General features: G+C 32.6%; 2 protein-coding genes across 2 annotated transcripts; both read right to left on the bottom strand.

Annotated features, from left to right (window-relative positions):
- Positions 1-786: 786 nt before the first annotated feature.
- LOC122591206 (DEAD-box ATP-dependent RNA helicase 50) lies at positions 787-6,940 on the bottom strand. Its single transcript, XM_043763431.1, has 8 exons — positions 6,515-6,940; positions 5,794-6,173; positions 4,506-4,700; positions 3,804-3,991; positions 2,722-2,935; positions 2,099-2,230; positions 1,864-2,024; positions 787-1,183 (listed from the first exon to the last, which is right to left on the bottom strand). Exons 1-8 carry the CDS (start codon positions 6,864-6,866, stop codon positions 958-960), a joined length of 1,848 nt encoding a protein of 615 aa, XP_043619366.1. The 5' UTR covers positions 6,867-6,940; the 3' UTR covers positions 787-957.
- A 12,749-nt stretch (positions 6,941-19,689) lies between these two features.
- Positions 19,690-22,072, bottom strand: LOC122592544 (cinnamoyl-CoA reductase-like SNL6). The gene is made up of 5 exons (XM_043764798.1): positions 21,816-22,072; positions 21,225-21,367; positions 20,933-21,130; positions 20,399-20,736; positions 19,690-19,969 (listed from the first exon to the last, which is right to left on the bottom strand). Exons 1-5 carry the CDS (start codon positions 21,991-21,993, stop codon positions 19,864-19,866), a joined length of 963 nt encoding a protein of 320 aa, XP_043620733.1. The 5' UTR covers positions 21,994-22,072; the 3' UTR covers positions 19,690-19,863.
- Positions 22,073-22,279: the final 207 nt, after the last annotated feature.

The raw sequence follows: 22,279 nt of genomic DNA, 5'->3' as shown, positions 1-22,279 counted from the left end.
CAAGAGACCATTTGTAATGAAAAAAAAGCACAGGAGGCAAAATGCGAATATAACAAACTACAAGGACCGTTTGTGACATTTTCTCTAAAATTAAAGACATATGTTGCACCACGGTACTGGTACCGCAACAACACATGATAAACCCTTTTGATATGCTTTAGGTCAAACCAACCACCCCTTTTTTGGATGCTTTCACAATATTTCCGTATTCGATTTGTTTTCCAACCCATCCAACGTGCCCATTTTGTCAAGTGTACCATTCATGACTAAAATCTGAAATCCTGGTACAACCATAAGCACTAACGCACCAAGACATTAGAACAAGCTAAAACTACGGATCAAATTCCATTGAATTATCTATTTCTAATAGGGAAAATCATAGTGTGCTAGCAGAGCATTCAAGGAAAGACGGTCTTAAAGGTCCTTTACAACAAGGTGGGAACTACCTTTTTGAGGAACTCTCGAATCCGTCCAACTCTCAGTTACCATCATATAACATATTCCTAGCTGAGAGTTTAGTTGGGAGTTTTTCCTCCTATTAGGTATTGAGGGTGAGGAGCTCTCTAGCGCGGACCCGGTAAAGACTTAAGACAACGTAAGCTAGATCCCCTGTTGCGAGCAAATAATCCACACCTTAAAAAAAAAACATATTCCTAGCTTACATATTTGTAAAAGGCCCTACAACCCCCCGTTTCTATACCAAAGAAGTTAAATGCAAGGAGGTCCGGGCAGAGAAGCTTCCAAATAGTTGTTAAACTTATAACAGAAATAAAGCAAGCAACACAATACGAAAAAGACTATCTTTCTAAATACTTTGAAATTATGTTTCATGGCACTTTTCTAGTTATTACCTGTCCTCAACCTATAAATAATACACCATCAAAATTTAGCTCCTCACTGTATGCATATCATGATCCCAAAAAAGGTAGTATTCCAAAACGTTGGTAACACGAGATATTAGATGTTTGATGGAACATCATGCAATGGGTGGCCTTTTCTATTTCTTTCGACTATTCTGCGTGCAAGAGAAACTTGTTTTCCAACAACAAATATGAAAGCTCTCCCTTTCCCTCCGGCACCCCTGGCAGTTCTTCCAACACGACGGACATATTCACTTGGGTCGCGAGGAAAGTCAAAGAGCACCACCTGGTCGACTCCAGGAATATCAATCCCTCGTGATGCTCTGCATAACAGATCAGAACCATTAAGATCAGTTTCCGTATCAAGCGTAATAAAGAATCATAAAAATCTAGTGGGAGTAATTGGATGTGCATTTAAACTGAATCACTGCAATTTGAAGCTTCCATGATCAGTTTTAACCAAAGTGCTTTGAACTTGTGTTTTGGTAATGAATAACTGGTTATAGTGGCAGAAATAATACTTCTGATAAACTTATTCTATTAACGGGTCATATATTTGTAGGATATAACAACTGTAACAAAACCAATGAATACAATGACCTATTTATCTCTTTTCTAACAAAACTTAAGGGGCATTATCCCATTTAACAAAACGTCTCACTAATCAGATATGTCAACACTAAACATATACAACCTTATTAAGCAAAATTAATCTAGTACTATCTTTAAATTCATCCAACACTAAACATTAACATCAATTAATCACTTCCAAAACATCATTAATATACCTGAATGTTTTGATGTTCTGACTATTCAGGTTCATATATAATGATAATAAATTTAGGCTACAGGTAAGCCACAAAAAAACTGATTTTATTGACACATGTAGCATTGCTTAACAACCTCTATCTCATAGCAGCAATAATCACTTTTAAAGTGCATGTCCAACCACACATGTCATTCCAATTAAAGGGGCAATTAGAAATAGCAAACAATTATTTACCTGTCAGTGCATACTAAAAACAAAGAGCTATCTCTTAAGCGAGTTTGGCAGAACTCCTCCATATTTGCCACTCGCAAATCTTGGGCTAACGCAGCATGAAACGGCAAAACTTTCTTATTGAACCTTGTTAATGCATTTTCAACCTTTCTGCATGTCTCGATCTGCAATTTAACAAGTATGAAATGATCATCTACAGAAAACCAGTGACAGTCTTTTATGTAATCTTTTAGCTTACTTTGTTGCAGAAGATGATCATTTTGGTAGGCGGGCCTTCTTCCACCAGTTTCAGAAGTGCAGATTTTTTGTTGAGAAATGCTGTATCCGGAGTTTTCTCAATTCCATCTTCTCCACTGCAATCAACTAGTATCTGCATACATAATGTAGCCAACGAAAGTATTATTAGAACTAAATTAGTTTGTAGGGCATTTTTTTGGTATTTCTATTAATTTCTCTATAACATAGGAATTGGGAGATGTACTCTTTATCTTCTCTATTTTCCGTCGGGTGTTATCATTATCAGAGCCAAATTAAAACGGGCCAAATTGGTTGGAAAAATTTTCAAGTACAACCTCCACATGTTTTTTTTTTTATTTTAAAAACTAGGTTATTATCGAATATAGTTTTTGTAAGCATGGTTAACGTCATACTCTCATATAAGTTTTGGATCGGAAATGAAAAATCCGGGTCAACCTAACACGTTTCTACCCATATTGAACTATCACAATGAAGAAAACTCGTTTTGACCCATCCTGTTACCTAACCAGCCGGAATCACCAATTCTGCCACCTCTACTAAAATGCAGACTTATAGTGGTGATCAAGGTAATCTATTGGAAGGAGAAAGGAAAAGGAGATGTACCTCCTCAAGACCAGAGCTTGTGCGGTGCATGCCAGGTCCCATTATGACTTCACAATCTGGAAAATTTTCAATGAGCTTATTGTATATTTCCACCGGTAGAGTTGCAGTAACAAAGAGATATTGGGTGGTGATAGGTGACAAATTCATTAAACTCTGCAGTGCCGGCTGAAAATCTTCATCCTTAAAGAGTATGTCCACCTCATCCAACACAGCACTGACCAGCATATTAGAATAAAGTAAGAAAATAGATGATGCATATATCTCACATTCAAGGAATATGTTGGTTAGATCAGTAACAGGTTAACTTTACTTTTAAAAATACTAACACCAGTAAAGCGTGTCATATCAATGAAGGTCAATGTTTCTCATACCTAATGGTCAGAACTAAAAATACTAATTTCAATACCCTGATGTTCGAATGATACGTCCCACAAATGTAAATGGAATAACCTCAACGTTTTAATATGTGGTCTGGAAGAAACCTTTAACTTACTTAATTGCAACATCTACTCTCTACAAATCTTATGCTCGAATAACTTGGTTATCCCAATTCCCAAAGTCACCATTACATAAGCCTTTGTGATGATAAATTTTGGTCTACAAGATTTACATCAAAAAGAAAACTAAATAGATATCAGGACCTTCAGTTTTATTATAAGTCCAAAGTCAATTGATGGAGTTCTCACGGCAGGTGGAGTATGCTTTCATGTGGTGGAGTGAGTTAGTTAGCTCTGTTCTGTTTAAACACTAATATCTATTTGACAGTTTGGTGGCAATTTCAGCCTATTCATATATGAATTGGTTGTATCTCAAATGGGTTAGATGTTACTTAGATCTATAAACTCAGTTAAAGAGGGAATGTATCAGACAGGTTAAAAATTATCCAAATTTTATTTTAATGCATACAATTTCCTGAATTCAGTGATTTAGAGTAATTTCGTAATAAGCTTGCTTTTGTAATCCTAATTAACACATTACTAGTAATAAACTTGACCTGTCCAACCCCGACCCATTTTATTCCGTTTACCCATCCTGCGCATATTATACCTCTAGCAAATCAAGGGAAAAAATTTTAGTAGTACCATTTTAGACTTGTTAACTCTAGGTAGCCTTCTTGAACCAAGTACAAGAAACGTCCAGGAGTCGCAATTAAAACATCCAACTCATTCCGAAGATTTTCCAGTTGAGTTTTCTGTTTGAAACCACCAGTTGCAATCATAGACCGAAATGGCACACCAGATTTTGACATCAGCCTGCAATTACGCAATACCTGCAATAATAAAGGTTATGCTTAGAACAAGAGCCAGTTAAGTACCACCCAAGGAGTCAAGGGATCAAATAACCATTTCTGGATAAGCAGATTGTGTATCTGATTATCTAGATACTTAGGGAACAGATAACCATTTTAGAAAGCAGATATAACCTGCTACGGGTAACTAGTTCCAAACTAGCTGCAAAAAACATATCTACCCCTTTGTTTGAACTAATTTGTAAAACTTCTACTCCAATTCCAAATAAATATCTCCTTTACACTGAATTGCCATTTTTGGTCCTTTATTTACTATTCCATTCATGATCAGATTTTGCCCAAAAATAAAAATAAAAATAAAAACCGACTAGTAGAAACTAAACCCACAAAGGAACATCCAAACACTTTTTTTCTACAGTAATTTATACCGTCATCGTTTTCTTACAATTTTTTAATCTAAGAGAGATTAGTGTGGGGAAACTTGACAATAGAGAATTAATGGAAATGCATAACTAATAGCTATATATTATCAAACCTGTGAAGCCAACTCAGCGGTTGGTACCAATATAACAACTCGAGGACTTTTAGGTAAGGATTTAGCAAGACCTTGAAGTTCATCTTGTCTAATACTTTGGATCACTGGTAAAAGATATGCCAAGGTTTTCCCGGATCCACTCTGATCAGCAATGATGCAGCTTCTTCCTTGCACAACATGTGGGAATGCCATAGCCTGCAGTTATTACAATATACGCATCAGAAACAATTAGTAGTCTGTAGTGTAAAATTTGTTATAAGGACAATATTCATTTATAATTAACTAAAAGAGCGAGTAATGCTGATGCGGTGTTATTTTTGTTTAAGCTAATAATGTAACCCTCCAACTTTCACTCGAAAAATAGTTTTAGCCTGTTAACTTCTTTTTTGTAATTTATTATAATTACTACAAATTACCCTTAGCTATGTGGTCTTAAACACACATCAACTATTAATAATATTTTCATATCAACAGATTATACATACACATAATATCTGATTTGTTGTAAAATGTAATCTGTTAAAAATTAATGATATTCTACTACAAATTAATAAAGAAAGGAAACATGTAGAGCGGGATTCACCGATTAATCTTTAAACTGGTTAAAATGACTGTTCAACGCGTCAACTGCAGTGAACAACTAAAACAATGAAGAAAAATACTAAACAATTAAAAACGATTTGCAAATGAAACTTTGAGTATTAAAACATTATTAACTCATTATGTAAAAAACATAGAAGTTAAACAGCATACAAAGCTATTACAGCCATTACCCATGCATGAATTAGAATCAAAACCCTTCCGAAGTAAAAAATTTAAATTTGGTAACTTGACAACGATTTAAATTGTAAGATCACATGTGTGTCCCTTTATTGACAACAGCATATGTAAAACAAGGATTGCTAGAGCCTAGAAGAAACAATTTTAAAACACTTACTTATGGAAGCGTCAGTTTAGGTTACGTTTATACTTTCAACTCAAACAGATAAATAAATAGCTCCCAATGAAAATGGTAAAGAGAGTTGAAAGTCACCTAGAGAGTATATTAATTGCACAAAACCTCCTAAATGCTTTTACAAACAAACATATATTTATATTATTATTACTAAAATAACTAAACTTAGGATATCATATTTGACAAACTACCTATCTATAAGAGACTTAACATTGAACAAGTGGGTGAATTCGACATGACCAGCCTGTTTTTGACCTGTACCAGAACATTACCCATTTTGACCCATTACCCAGCATGCCCATTGCAACCTCTAATAAGAACGCATGTCAGTACCTGAATATGTGAAGGGTACGCAAGAAGCTGGCTGTCTAAAAAGTGCAGCATGTAATCGGTGCATCCCACATCCTTGAAAGATTTTCTGCTAAAAAAATCCCCACCAATATCTGATTTCCGTAGTTTAGTTGCAACATTCATCGATATCCCACCAGCATCCCTGGCTCTACTTTTTGTAATGCTACCATTAACCTTTTCAGCCTCAGATCTTGGAACAATAGGCTCATCTTTTCTGACATTTGATCTATCTTTTACTAAAACAATAGGTCCATTACGCGAATCGCCATCCTTTAGGTCCTTTTCGGAAGATATCCTGCCAAGATTCCTTACTCTACCAGCTCTCAATCGTTGAAAACTTTGAGATACTCTCATAGTATTTGCTGTAAGAATGTGTAACTTTCAGTTAGAGTGCAGCTATCATATTAAACTTTTGATTACGGTAAAAGAAACCATCTCCAAGCTGGCCTAGTGGTCAAAAGGTCTTAAAAGAGACCCAGGTTCGAACCTCACTAGAAATGTTCAAACTATTGTAGAGCATCTAAAGTCAATTCCATAAAGATAATACTAAATTGTGCAAGCAGGATTCAAACTCTAACCTCCTATAGATTATTGTATATATCAGGTGGGTATCATTCTAAAAAGTAAAAATCTTGGAAATGTCATACAAAAAGACAACAACGAAAATATTTAAAAGTTGGATACACACAATAACAACACGAACCTCGAGGTTTATCGGTGTCGAAATTGGTGGAAGGAGGAGGCTCCCATTGAAGAACTTGTTTAGAAGGAATAAGGGTTTGGCCATCATCATCATCTCCCCAAACAATATATTTCTCTCCAGTTTTATTATCTATTAGTTCATACGCTCCTGGGGTTTCTAATGCCCTCTTTCTATACCCATCACTATCACTTGCTGCAGAATTAATTACCGCCACCCCAACTGTTTTTTTACTCAACTTTCCATTGAATTTACAGTTACTACATGTTGAGTTCGGGATTGATGTGAAGATTGGGTTAAAACTGAATTTGGAATGATAACAATGAGTTATTGGTGGTGATGGTTTTAGAAGCATTGTGATTTTCAGTTTCTTTTTTTTTGTGCAGTGCCTGATGACTTCGATAATATTGTTAGGATAACGTTTCCGGTTGACAACATTTTCATATCGTTTTCTACTTTTTGTAAATAGTATACGGATTACCATGGAGGGGCTAAAATGTAACACTGACATTACTAAAATAGTTAATTTTCTCGGTCATAATCGTCGTCTCGTTGTTTTTAACACGACTTGAAAATTATTTTTTTTACTTGTGACTGAAAGGTGACTCAAACGGTAAGAATAACAATAACAAATAAGACATATTTTTTATTTTTATAATAATATATAAATATACCCGTATATTGTACAAGTATAATAAACATGTCACAACTATTTATTTGAACAATATATATAAACAGATTTATTTCCATACATCGATGCATGATTGTTTATAGATTTTTCTTAGTTAATAATAATTAATTGTTATTATTATAATGATTTTGAGTAACCTAGATAGATTGGCTAGGAGTATTTTCTAAATCCACTATGTGAGTCCCGAATGTGAGTTTTTCCCAAGGTCTCGGGTTTGAGTCTTGGGTTTCTCATCTCAACGTATTTTCCATGAGGAGGGAGTTAGAGGTCCAACGATTTGTTGGTTAAAATTGTCTTTAACACGTCTGAATCGAAACTAACAATACAATACAAAAAAAACTAAAGAGATAACCGCACGGTAACCACGAATATGTCGTGTAATGAATATTTTGTTAGGAAAAAACTTCGTAAGTGTAAAATAGTACACTAACTTTCAATATTGAAAATTTGTAACTTTTCGTGATGTAATTTTTGAATAGTTCGTGGATGATAATTTTTCAAAACTCAATTATTTATTTTCTTAAACTTTAGTTACTAAAACAAAATATGTTTACCTTACACAACTCAATTATAATTTTATATAAAGTTAAAAAACTTATATGTCAATTATTATTTCTGGTCAATGATTTAACCAAGATATATCATTCTACATAAAATCTTTAAAATGTTTCAAATTACTTTATTAAAAAAAAACGCTTTATTATATGGATATAGATGGGTCTACATCTAATACATGTCTCTATTACATACACATATTAATGGTAAACTAAGTATTCCATTATTGGTACTCGCAACAACCATGAAACCATTAGTTAGACGGACATGTATACAAAAAAGCCGGCACGAGGCCACAAGCTATGTTATATGATGTGTATTTTCTAGTCTTAAATTTATGAACACGAAATACCTAGCTACTGACTACTATACACTTGTGGGCAGTGAACCCGTTCGTATGCAGTATAGTTGACTTGGTAAACCAAGGTCGAACACAAGGACTTAATAAGCAATTGTTACAATAAAATGATTCAGATTAAAAAGGGGGTTTTGTGACCGAATTGTCACGTTGCAAAGTTAGTGAAGAAAGTCAGTAATCCCGTAGGATTAATCGCAAAGAGTATTTGATTGGTTGAATATTAACACTGATTTAAAAATGAACACCTACTTGGATCAGGTCACATGCCAATCATCGGGTCTAAATATTACTTGCATTTATTGAACGACTCAAAAAGTAGACAAGATAAACTCCCGTTATACTTGAAACTTTAACTGTTCAAAACATAATTATTGCTCCCGCACTTAATTTCTACTCTAAACAGTTAAGCATTAAATTCCTGAGTTGATTTTATGATTTAATCTTTCGAAAGCTTTCTCCCGAACTGCTTATTCGCCTAATCAGATCCCTCTATCATAGGCGTTTACACATTCAAAATGAATTTAATTGTTTTTAATCTTTATCGTTGATTTCTCCCGAACTCCAATGATTTTAGGTTAATTATAGACCGATTAACCATTTCATAGATCAATTGACAATGACATAGATTTCTCCCGAACTTCTAATTACAATTATCAATCAATTAACATAAAAGTTGAAAACAATAATTAAATCCAAATATATGTGGATCTTCGATTAAACATATAAACCTTGTTCAACATTCACAAGCAACATTAATTCGACCCTATGACATGCTTACTACCCAAGCGGGTGCTAAAGATTTAGCTACTCATATTAAAAACACAAGAACAAACAAATAAAGAAGAAATCATATTATACCAAATGAATGAAGATAATCCGGTAGCAATGATGATTACAATCCAAAGCTAAAATATGTGAAACCCTAATCACTTGTTTGCTCCAAAGTATTCCAAGCTATGAGAAAACTAATAAAATTGTGTTAAGAATTCGTGCAAAGTGCAGAACCTTAACTGAACCCATATACAAAATACGCGTGTAACGGCCGTTACTGGGCTAACGGCCGTTACTCGCCAGTTTATTTCTAACGGCCGTTAGTTCTCTAACTGCCAATTACAGGAGAAACCACAAACTCCCTTTATAACGGCCTTTAGCCAAGTAACAGCAGTTACAACTTCCAGAATTCGTTTTCTTCGTCTTTCGCTTGATTTCAACCGAATCCTTCTCCCATTTCTTTCATAACTCATCAAAATCGACCAATTCATTCATCTAATCAATTTCCAACCTGAAAACACTTAACACCTTCAAAGCATCGAAAGTTGGATATAAACTATCAAAATGACGAATAATTGGTTCTAAAATCACGTGAGAAATGGTATAAAATATGACACATCACTATATATAGCACTTTACACTATTTCACTTGGTGGTAGGGGCAAACAAACGTGTCAAAAAAAGGGCCAGGCCAGTTTGACAAGTCAAAAGCAATGGAGGAGAATCTCATAGTATATTGGTACTCGCAACAACCATGAAACCATTAGTTAGACGGATATGTATGCAAAAAAGCCGGCACGAGGCCACTAGCTATGCTCTATGTAGCACTTTACAGTATTTCACTTGGTGGTAGGGGCAATCAAATATGTCAAAAAAAGGGTCAGATCAGTTTGATAAGTCAAAAACAATGGAGGAGAATCTCATGGTATACTTTATTATAACATCTTACTTATCTGTCACCCGTGACTCTTTTTTTTTTGCAGTGATAGTATTGTTGAATATCTATAAAAGACCGGTAGAGGAAGCGGTTATTAGATATCCGGGTGTGTAGTTGTCATGCTAGCTCTGTGTAATGTAGGATGTCAATTTACCGGTACAAGAAACTGTAAGGCAGGTCATTAACTATTATCTGTTACCTATCATATTTTTTTTTCACATATTCAACCCACAAACTACCCTACTCATATGATAATGAGTCAAACACTCCATTCATGAGTCTAATATAAAAAGAAAAGATTGGTATGGAATGAAATAGAATGGAAAGAAAAGAAAAAGAAAGGGAAGGAAAACAATTATATACATAAAAAAAATAATGTTGAGTTATTAAGATAAACAAGGAAAAGAAAAAGTAAGGTAAAAAAGTAATTATATTCTCGAGTTAGAATGAATGGAAACAAAGGGAAAAAGTTACAATTTTAACACTGTGTTCGTAATATATAAATACTAGTTTTCAGGCCCTTCCGATGGACAAGTAGATTCAAAATTATTAAATAACAAAATAAACTTAGAATTACAATACATAATATGGTAGGGGAAAATTAAAAAGAATAAGTAAAGAAGTTATGGATAATAAATATTTTTGTTAACGAAAATGATTTGTATTGGGTCAAAATAATAATGGAAATAAAACCAAGGGTTATTGAAGTTGTAATATACACAATATACTAAATCATGGTATTGAAGTTATGATAATAATAATAAAAAAGTGTAATCCATTCATTTTGCAAATATACGAGTATGGTCAATGACTTGCAAAACAGATGTAATATGCAAGTAAGAGGTTCCAAAGTCGTTGAAGCTGCGAATGAAACCTCACTTTGCTATCATATTAAAGGATTGAAGGATGCAAGTATAAGGGACCAAAATTTGGTTTTGCTTTAATCTCGATCAGAGTTGGAGTCATAAAGAAATATTCACAAGTTAAATTCATATTTAGTTAAAAATGAGACCAGAGGTTGTTGTCATATTACAAATCCGTTAGTCAATATCTTAATTAAAGTAAAAAAGAGATATTCTTTCTATGAATTATATAACATCTTGATATGCCTACATCTCACTTATGCTAAAGAGTTATTTGGGCATACTAAATTATTTACTTTCTTAAACGTTAGTTACTAAAACAAAATGTGTTTAACTTACACAACTCATTTATACTTATATATAAAGTTAAAAAACTTATATATTAATTAACCTTTTTCAATCAATGATTTAACCAAGTATATCATTATACATAAAATCATTTAAAATGTTACAAATTTTTTTATTTTTAAATAAAAAACTCTTTGTTATATGGATATAGACATGGGTCTACATATAGTACATGTCTTTTTAACATAAACATATTAACAGTAGGGTATTCCATTATTGACACTTGCAACAACCATCCATAGAATAAAACCATTAGTTAGATGGATATGTATGCAAAGAAGTCGGCACGAGGCCACTAGTTATGCTCTATGTAGCACTTTACACCATTTCACTTGGTAGTGGGGGCAATCAAATGTGTTGGGATATAGGTCAGAAACTCAGACCAGTTTGACAAGTCAAAAGCAGTGAAGGAGAATCTCATTGTATATATTATTATAACATTTTACTTATGTGTTGCCCGTGCCTCACTTTTTGCAGTGACTAGGGCTGGCAAAATGGGCGGGTCGGGCTGGTTTGGCTAACGGGTCAAAACGGATGCGGATTCAAGCGAGTCATTTCAGAATTGCTTATGAAATGAGTACGGGTCAAAACGGGTTGGGTGTGGGTCAACCCGCAATTTTTTCAAGCCCAAATCCAAAAGTGTAATACTAATATTTGTTTAAAAATATAAAAAAATCCTTATTAAATTTAAACTAGTTTTTTAAAGAAATAAATTATTAATATTTTTTTTATAATTACTGTGTCGTGATATGGAAAAAAAATATACATTGACGATTAGAAAAAAGAATAACTAGAAAAATACTACTGAACTTATGATAATACAAGTTTGAATCGTGTTGAATTTTGTAACTCATGATTAAAGCTTTAAAGGTAAAATTGTGAACATTAAGTAATTTCAAGGTTCATACTCTTTAGTTTATAAAATACTCGTAATAAATAATTTCTTTATATACTTAATGAAAAAGAAATAGAAGATAAAGAAAATGTCTGACACAAAAAAAGTCATGTATTTTCCCCTACCTCATCTTTTAGAAAAAAACACGTTTTGGCTTCTTATTTTTCATTAATAACATATATTCTCAAATTTGATAACATCACTACGCTCAAACCCGCTCGACCCGCTGATATATTCATAAAACTGTTGACTACCCAATTAGACCCGTTTTTCAAAGTTGAGCACTACCCAACAAAACCCATAAACATGAAACTTTACCCAAACAAACCCAAACTTTCCCTGCGAGTTCAAATTGCCAGGCATAGCAGTGATAGTGTTGTTGAATATCCACGAAAGACTGGTAGAGGATGGGGTTATCAGATATCTGGGTGTATAGTTGTCATACTAGCTCTGTGTTGTATAAGAGGTCATTTTACTGGTACAATAAACTGTAAGGCAGGTGTTTAGAGTAACGCTTTTGGCTTGGAAGAGTAGGATGATAGATTCTTATATGGATACAAGCCATCCGCAATCGTGCAAACAGAAAAACTTAAATATCACAACCAAACACATTATTGTTTATTTATTTTTTGTTATAAAAAGTTTATATGCTAACTGTTAAATATATTACCATTTAACCTTTTCAAAAATGCAATTCAAATTCTCTCTTGACATGTTACCTAATATTTTTTTTTTTCACATGTTAAACCTACAAACTATCTTACTCATACGAAAATGGGTCAAGTTGAAATCTTTACACTGCATTCTTGAGTCTAAAATAAAAGGAAAAGAAATAATTAAAATGGAGTGGAATGAAATGAAATAAAATGAAAAGAAAAGAAAAAGAAAAAAAAGAAGAAGGAAAAAGATTATAAACATAAAAAACAATGTTGAGTTACTAAGAAAAGCCAGGAAAAGAAAAAAGTAAGGTAAATGATTAATTACACTTTCGAGTTAGAATGAATGAAAACGAAAGAAAAAAGTTAGAATTTTAACATTGTGTTCATACTATATAATATATAGCTATTAAGAATATGACTATTAGAGATAATGTGAAAAATGATAAGTTAAAAGCCCGAGTAAAGCCGATTCTAACTCATTAACTTAGTCTTTAAACATAAAACCACACAAAACAAACACAAATCCACATAAACAAACACATTCTCAAAGTTGACATATTGCATTTATCATATATTTCACCTACTTACAACCCACTCATGTGCCTTTATTGTGAATATTTCACCTACCGATTGTACACACTAATTAATGTGACTTTGTTTTACGTTGAATCTCCTTTTGGTTTGAGAGGGAAGTTAGGTATATTTGTTATCTTGTTCTTTATAAAATATTAAAATTAGTGTTTCATTGGTTGGGATATAGAGAGTTCCAAACAATAGAAAGAAACAACACTTCATAATTTAATATCTCACACACATCCTTTCTTTTCCAACTAAAACCTTATTTTCATCTACTAAAATTATCCATAAGTTATGTCATCCACATCATCATCAAAACCAAACCTGTTTTGTTCCATCTACTTTCATTTTTCCTCAATTTACCTTAAACCTTGGATATATAAAATAAAGTAAACACACAGTGGAACGTATGTATGTAATAATACATGCTACTCTTTCATTTAATATAAAATAAATAATGTTTTAATTCTATTCATGACTTTTTGAAACACTTCACTAACCTACTAGGTGCATACCCACTCTACAACCATCATAATTAAAATCTCAAGATTTGCTTTGAGTTTTATTTTCTGTTTTATCTTCTTTGTGATATCTTTGGAAAATGCAGGTTTGCTTTACCAAAAGGTTGTGTAGAATACAAGTTTGTTTTAACAAATTCAAACGCTTTTACCACTTCTTCATTATCAACATCTTTCATTTGATCCAAGCCTTGAATTTAGCTTCAAACATTACGCCCCTTCTTCTGAATTTTTAATAATTTTCTTACCACTCCACTCTTTGTCCAAAAATGACGTAAAACAGAATTTTAGGACTGTGAAAGAGCTAGTGAACAAAGAGTGAAATGATAAGAAAGTTATTAAAAATTCAGAAGAAATGGGACAGGCGTTTGAAGCTAAATATCCAGACTGGGATCGAATTAAAGTTGTTGGTTATGGAGAGATGATGAAAGCATTTGAATTTGTTAAGACAAACTATTCTACAAAACTTTTTGGTAAAGCAAGCTAGCATTCTCTAAAAGATATCGTAGAGTAAATAGAGTAGAAAAGACAACTCAAAGCAAGTCTTGAAATTTTAATTATGATGGTTGCTGAAACTTTTAACAAGTCATAAATAAAATTAAAATATTACTCCCTCCGTCTAATCTAAAATGTCATAGTTTGACACTTTAAAAATGAACTAACTTTGTTCATGAACGTTAATTACTAAAACAAAATGCGTTTAACTTACACGTTTTTATTTCTTATAAAGCTAAAAAATTTATATGTTAATTAATATTTTTGGTCAATGATTTAAGCAAGAATATCATTATAAGGAACCTTTCAAAATGCGTTAATTCTTTTATTTATTTTGTTAAAAACTTTTTTATTATCTAGTACCAAGTCTAAATAGCATGAAAAAATTGAGTATGAGGTTGTTACATATCTAATTTGGGTGGAAAAACCTTTTAAATGTTGATTTTTTAATATATTGAATAAATAATAAGGCTATCATACTTTTTATGTATTAAAATTTAATATGTGAGAGTTTTTAATCCAAATTAAATGTATAACAGCCCCATATTCAAATCCCTATATAACATACACATATTAATGGTGAACTAGTATTAATAGTGAATTAGTAACGATTAACAAGGCAATATCGATGATCATGATATCAATATCCAATTTAATCACTTTTACGATTGTTGCAAACTGAAACTAGTACTTCTTATGATGCTTATGGGCCGGGCTTTACCCAAAAGTAGTATGACTACATTACTTCATCAGTCCATCCCCTTTGAAAACCCTATTTCACCCCGATATAAGTATCTAAAATCTTAGTCTCTTAGGTATAATTTTGTTTGTTAGATTACAATTAAATTACCCAAAACGAATAATAGGAAAATCTTCAACCTTATAAATGTTTTTAAACCAAATTTATAGGATATGTAAACTCTAAGGAAGCTATTGATTGTAGTTAAATATCATGTACTAAGATTTAATGACTGATTAACCATTCATAAAGATAAATAACTATTATGTATAAATAAATACATAGATCCATGTAGTGTATTAGATCATGTAATCTCTAGATAAAAGTCACATGGTTATGCTTCAATATTTTAATAACCTCATTAACACTTTGTAGTCATATTCTTTGAACAAAATATACCCACCTCATTCAAGAATGACTGAATGAGGGTCTATCCAGCAAGAAAAAATGGTTGCCATAACCGTTTTGTTCTCTTTTTAGCTTGAGGAGACATCCAAGGAAAAATCTTATCAAACTCTCCTAATAAATAAGATTAAAAGATGGTTTATTTGCATATCAAGATTCAAACCTATATCAAATATGTAAAATCTAGATGACTCAACTACCCACAACCTAGATGACTCAACTAGCTACAAGTTGAGTCCCATTTATACATCAAATTATGAAAGTTACCTAAAACAGGCATTAATTAACTTAGTTTATCTAACATACAAACATTGGACTCCATATGGTCATTAATTATTAAGGGCACAAGGAGTTATGTAGCCAAAAAATCCAACCCTTTCAAATCCCACCAATCACATCTCTCCAACTCATTTTTCCTTTTCAACCCTCTTAATCAACCCTCCCAACTTATTTTTTAGGCATTCATCACTTTCTCAACCCTCCTAAATTATTTATTTTCTTTTTCTATTTAATTTAATCAAACATTTTATAGTATCATTAACAATCTTCAAAAACAACCTTTTGCTCATGCGGAAACGATGACGGAAAAATGGCTCGTCGAATTTGGAGTCTTCAACAAAGTAGTCGCGCATTAGCCTATCGTGCGCGTCTACCCGATCTCGGCCGATGTACCTACGGGTGTTGTTATAGCTTTCGGTGTCTTCGTACGCGTCTAAAACCGTTTGGAAAAACTGAAAAGTGCTCCCGTTTGATGAGTCGGAAAGAGAAGGGGGAACGCAATATGAAGACGAGTCGGAAGATGAATCCATTTTGTGACAAAAAGTGAGATGTTTGGGGTGAAAGTTTTGTGTAAAAAGTGTGCAAAATGTATATTTAGTTGTTTGTAGTTATGAGTTTAAAAATAATGGGTTTAAATAGGGAAAATGTTTTTTTTTATATCCGTTGCACCTAAATCGAATGGGGCCCACATTTTTTGACTGTTTAACTGTCACTTCTCTCCCTCAAATTCTTGTCGCGAAAATGTTTTTTTTTTTTATATCCGTTGCACCTAAATCATGTACTCACGTATACTTCAAGGTTGTTTAATTTTTGCAATTAGTTGTCGGCAAGAACTTTTTCATGTACATCATTTATATATGCAAAAGACCCCTATAACTGTAGACACAATACAAAGCATTCAAGGATGAGAAATTTTTAATCAATAACATCAAATTGTTTATCTATAAAAAAGTACCAATTCATGAGCAAAAGAATGCATATACGGTTTTAAATCGGTATCTATTAATATCAAGATTTTAAGACTATCACGCCCTCATTTAAACTTGCCAATGACATTCTAACATACTTGACGAAGATATAAAAAGAGGTTTTGTCGTTTCGTAGTTTATAACGATAAAGCTAACACTTATAGTTAGTTGCATTTTTTGTTTAACATGTAACATGATTATTAGTAAAGTGTTATCTGTGCCGGCCCAATTTATAGGGGTTCAAGCGGTTTGGGCCACCATGAATACAAGGCCCCGAAATTTTTTTATTTTGTATAGTTTTTAGACTTTGTATAAAAAGGATGTGCGGCGTATGTCTGCCTTTTTTAGTTAATATTGTTTTCTTTTTTTTCCTTTCACATAAATATTTTCATGGGATGAAACTTGACATGATTCCATAGTTAATATCAATATATCATCCTGCTTTCCTTTACTTGACTAGGTAACGTTTCACCAACATCTAGGTAATATTTGCACTTTTGTTTTTTACTATTTGGTGAGATTCCAAAACACAATGAAAGGTAGCAATCCAGGTGCCTTTCACAGTAGATAAAACTACACCGTTAAAATTAATTTTCACTTGAATCCTTTAAAATGTTTGAGCCAACACTTCGTGGTCTGCATAAACAAATCTATTGTAACCTAAGATGGATTGGAAAAACATTACCCAATGGATCATCATAGCAGAAAAATAAGTGCATGACAATACTATGTTTGTCAAACACCATTTTCTTGTCTATTGCTCTCGTCAAAGTTTCCAACATTTTGTTAGGTATGTTTAGTAAAACAAGCCGGAGCTTATAGATGCAGCTTGTAGTTTGAGTTTTCGTTTGTATAAAATAGCATTAAAAAGTCATTTACTTATATCAAATAGAATTACGAATATTTATGTCATTTACTTTTTTTAAATACAAGTTCTCAAATTAAAACCTTATTTTTTTATTAAAAAAAAACTCCACAAACTCTGGTGCGCCAAAAAACATGACCTTAGAAAAGGAAATTTGCTGTGAATTCATCATTTATACTGATTTGTGGTAGCCACTTACGCAAAAAAAAGGGGGTTCAAGTTCGTTCTCAAAAAGAAGGTCGGCAGTTCCTGACCTAAATAGCAATAGGTGTACTAATCATGAACCCTGAGAAACTTTTTTTTTTTTTTTATAAAAATATCATCCAAGCCCAAGATTAGATTAATCGTGGAAGCCACGTACTCCATTCAATGAATAGAAGTGAATTATAGAGGCAGCTGAATAAAAGAATATTAAGAGATTGATTGTTTCCGTTAAAGTCTGCTTGAAGGATTGGGATCCTCTAAAGTTAAAATGAACTTTATAGTTAAAGTCGAAGATTTTGATCATTGGATTATAATCAAGGGTTAGGATTCAAAAAACATTTTTGAATCTTAACCCTTAATTTTAATCCAATGGTCAAGATTACATCAACTTTACCTATAAAGTTATCTTTAATTTTAAAGAATCTTCGACCCGGAAACATATGCAATGCACTTCCCTTTATAATAGATTCATATATTCTGATTTAATCTTCTCTTGGAAATGTCTAATCAATTGACTAATGCTAAAAGAAGGTTATCCACTTTCAAAAAATAGCATAAGTGTTTTTATTAACTGTGAATTACTTTACCCTTAGAACTAGAGATTTGATAATAGTACCACATCTCTTTATACATCTACCATCATTACGCATTATATAGCTGTACTATCTGCTATAACAATTGTACAGTGTGGTACACTAATAAAAATTAGTGGTACTAATATGGGCTCCCTTGGAACTACCCCAAATAATCTTAAATCACTATTGTTAAGGATAGAAGTCTGAACTTCCCCCAAGAGACAAGAGCCCATACCAAATGAACTAATCCCATATTGATCACAAGTAATTGCATTACTTCTACCTATTTCGGAATAAGTGAACGATGACTAGTACAAAGGAGTAGATTAGACACATAGGTAATCACGGGCCTTGATTATTTAGGAAAGTCATCAACCAATAGGTTGCCGATTATAGTCTTACGGTGGATAAGCAATAAATCTTCTTATACACTAAAAGACAAATGCTCAAATAACTTATCGACCAATCACGGCTCTCAAACAGTTTATCAACATGTTCGGCACACAAATAAGCTTTGTTCAACCAATTAAATGTGAAAACAAATATGAATGCGCCTTGTAACTAAGCTAAATTTGGAAAATAACTTATAAACAGGCCTTATGTGATACCTAATAAGAGCGTTAGTAATATAGTTTTCAGTGTGATACCCTTTCTTGGATAATCAGCATGACAATGATAGAGAATGCATGTGATTGCTTTTCAGGATATTACTGTGTTCAATATGGTTTATGTGACAACTTTTTTCAATGTGAGTGTGTGATTGTTATCACCATTAAAACGTCCTTTAACTTCTAAGCACTTTTTGTGCAGGTTTTGTGCCTTGTGGACCTAAATTCAGTTTTTGCCTTTCCATCCTTTTGTTCATTATTCCGGCAACAACTTTTGTTGCAATAGGCGTGTCATATTTTCAAGCATTTATATAGTAGGTTATAAAATTTCAATGTTATGAATTTATGACTTGTACAACCATTATATGATAAGCACCAAACAATAGCAAAACATATCAAGTGGTTATCTATCAAAATCAAGCTTTAAAGATTACTATCACACCGTTCCTGTGAGCTACCACTGATGTAACCTTGGGTATCACACTTTGACAAACTGAGTCAGACAAAAATAGAACCAAGGGTGCGTTTAGTTAGAGAAAACACTCATTATTTTTCATTTTTATTTTCAAAAAAAGAAAAATGAAATACTGAAAATGTGTTCAAATAATAGTTTCCCTAAAATGTTTTCTATTTTTTTATGTGAAATTCGAAAACACTTTATTATTGTTTTACAATTTTGATTTTCCGGTTTGTATCAACTGCAGTCGTTTCTAGTATCATTAACTCGCATCAAATTCGCAAAACATTTTGTATATAAACAAAAACATAACCAATAGTATGTAACTTGCCACAACTTTTCTTGATAGCTGGGCAAAAAGAGCTACTCGTACTTTATTCAAAGAATCAAGTGAAAGATACTTGCCCAATAATAAAAGAATATTAAACAACATATATTTATATATTTAAGCATGAATGAGGTTGTAACTTGTAACCACATCAAATGTGCACATACAATGCACTTGCGATTTGTTTATCTTTTGATCAAATCATCTATTCTGAATCTCTGATCTAATCTATAGAATATATCCAATCTTGTATCAAATTCATTCGCTTAGAATGGGTGCTTCGTTATCAAAGTCAACCAGTAGCTTGTTAAGCTTCTTGTTGCTTATTCTTTGTTCCACCATCCCACTTTCCCCTACTGTCATACTACAACATCACAAAAAATTTACTCGTTACTCAAAGTTATAACTTTTCACCAAATAATAATTTAGACAAAATATGAGTATAGTTGTGTGACAGTCAAAACAGACTTAGGTCATAGTCGGTAAATTTGTTACATGTAGAAACGGGTCGGGTAAACCAGACAACTTCTAAGTTCTAAGCTTTAAACAATACTAAGTGTACCAGGTGTGATTATACAAATTTCCAATAATAATATAACTTTTTGAATAGAAAGATTTAGGAGATCCTAAACATTAAAAGTAAAGTTTCAAGCCATTTGACAATTCCATTTACACTATTTCCTATCATTTTATCCATTACAATAAAAAAAGAATACGACAAGAAACGACTGATTTATAACTTTATGGGTCGAAAAGAGTCAAAGATCACATATAATTACAAGATGCAACTGACCTTGGTGGAAGTGAAGATACATCTGGAGGTAATAAGATCTGGGCAAGCTTCAAGGCATCCTCATTGCAGTTGATGACATGATTAAAGCACAGATACCGACCATATGCAGAAACATCTTCATATACACAGAGGTGAGAGTTGACCAGGAATTGAAGGTCAACGGTAACAAAAACACCATCTTCATACATCTCGGCTGCCCCTTTCAAATACGGATGTGTGATGGTAAGGTCAGGGCTCAGCAACAGTCCTGCATTTACAGAAACCATACTCAACCCTCTGTCCATGGCTAGTGCCCATGCTGTCTTCTCTGCCAACGTTTTCGATAACCCATGCCATAACTGATCATCAATTTATCTCACCATTAGCCAAAAGGAAAACTGTTTCCTTATAAAAACATCATAGATATACACTACTTTTTGGTCTCAAACTTTTAAATTTTAATGCCCATCCTAACACTATTTTTGCAGAATCTGTTTTTTTTTTATCTAGTACTGATCATTCAAGAAATCCTTTGGATTCAAATTATTAGTATACCTTAAATTTCTTGCAGAAATTAACATTGCTCCAGTTTCTTTCATCAACATCACACGAAGAAGGCGTCGACTCAGTGGTATCCCTCCAAATTACCGCAGTGGCAGATGAAGTAAACACAATTTTATCAATAGTATCGACTTGAGCACACGCTTCCAATACGTTATGTGCCGCCCTTACTTCCATTTCAGCCATCGATTCCTATTTTCATTTCAGAAAACAATACATAACTAACTGCCCATATAACCATTTAAACGAAATACGAAACTTAATGTAATCGAAAAAGTATACATACATCATATGTTGGCTGATCAGATGGAGGCTCAAATGAGTAAAACAATCCATAACACCCTTCCAAAGCTTTAACTATACTATGATAATCCAATGGGTCTGTCTCAAATACCCTCAAATTCTTATTCTCTCCAACCTGCATCTCAACTGAAAAGTTTATATATTACTTTCTTTTCATTTCATTTCATTTCCCATCTTTTCGAAAATTATATAACGATAACAACAATACCCAATCTTATCAAAGACGATAACGAGAAAGGTAAAATATAGATAGTCATACCTCTACCTGAGCAGAGAGACTGGTTTTATTCTAAAACTATCTTATTGCAAAAGAAAAAAAAATCTTTTTGAAAAAAAATATATTATGTATCAGGACAACCAGTTACAATTTTTTTTTTTTAAAGTTTCTAGGCCGAAATGTCTTTCTGATAATTTGAGGGACAGAAGGACATTTCGGCGTGGAATAAATCCCACATGAAATGGGAAGGACAAAATTTAAAATCACATAAAATTTCTAAACAATGAACCCAAATAACAATAATAACAATGAATCAAATATATAAATAAATGAAAATAAAAAAAAAGTGAAAAGTACCATTAGTGTGAAGTGCAGCATGGACAAAATAGCCTCTTTCAAGAAGAGAATGAACAAGTGCAGAACCTAAAGTCCCACCAGCATCCATTACACAAACTTTTTTATATGAAAATGATGAAGAAGAAGAAGAAGAAGAAGATCTATCATCATCATATTCAGCTAAAACTGAAGGTGCCATTTTCACATATAAACAACAAATACTATTTCTATTATTGTTATTGTTATATCTCCTCACTTTTTAATTTAATACAAGTACAAGTACTACTATATATATAGAGACATTTATTAATACTACTTTAGTAACAAAGAAAAGTAGCTGTAAAGTTATTATTTGTGACTAATAATAAAATAATAATATTGTATATGATATATTTATATATATGGGAAATGAAAAGAATGATATATGGTATTTGGGATAATATAAGTGTGGGAGAGAAAGAGGGTTGGGAAGTAGGTGGTTGTAA

Source organism: Erigeron canadensis, chromosome 3 (assembly GCF_010389155.1).
Source record: "Erigeron canadensis isolate Cc75 chromosome 3, C_canadensis_v1, whole genome shotgun sequence".
NCBI classification, from domain to species: Eukaryota; Viridiplantae; Streptophyta; class Magnoliopsida; order Asterales; family Asteraceae; genus Erigeron; species Erigeron canadensis.
The sequence above is the reverse complement of the archived record's forward strand: the minus strand, read 5'-3'. Positions and strand labels throughout refer to the sequence as shown.

Excerpts from the sequence above, each read along its gene's own strand:
- LOC122591206 (XM_043763431.1), bottom strand. The coding sequence starts at position 6,866 with ATGCTTCTAAAACCATCACCACCAATAACTCATTGTTATCATTCCAAA. Across the intron at positions 4,701-5,793 it reads CGTACCCTTCACATATTCAG|GCTATGGCATTCCCACATGT; the intron begins GTACTGACATGC and ends TAATAACTGCAG. Across the intron at positions 1,184-1,863 it reads TTTTTAGTATGCACTGACAG|AGCATCACGAGGGATTGATA; the intron begins GTAAATAATTGT and ends TCTGTTATGCAG.
- LOC122592544 (XM_043764798.1), bottom strand. The coding sequence starts at position 21,993 with ATGGCACCTTCAGTTTTAGCTGAATATGATGATGATAGATCTTCTTCT. Across the intron at positions 20,737-20,932 it reads ATTTCTGCAAGAAATTTAAG|TTATGGCATGGGTTATCGAA; the intron begins GTATACTAATAA and ends ATTGATGATCAG. Across the intron at positions 19,970-20,398 it reads GTATCTTCACTTCCACCAAG|TATGACAGTAGGGGAAAGTG; the intron begins GTCAGTTGCATC and ends GTGATGTTGTAG.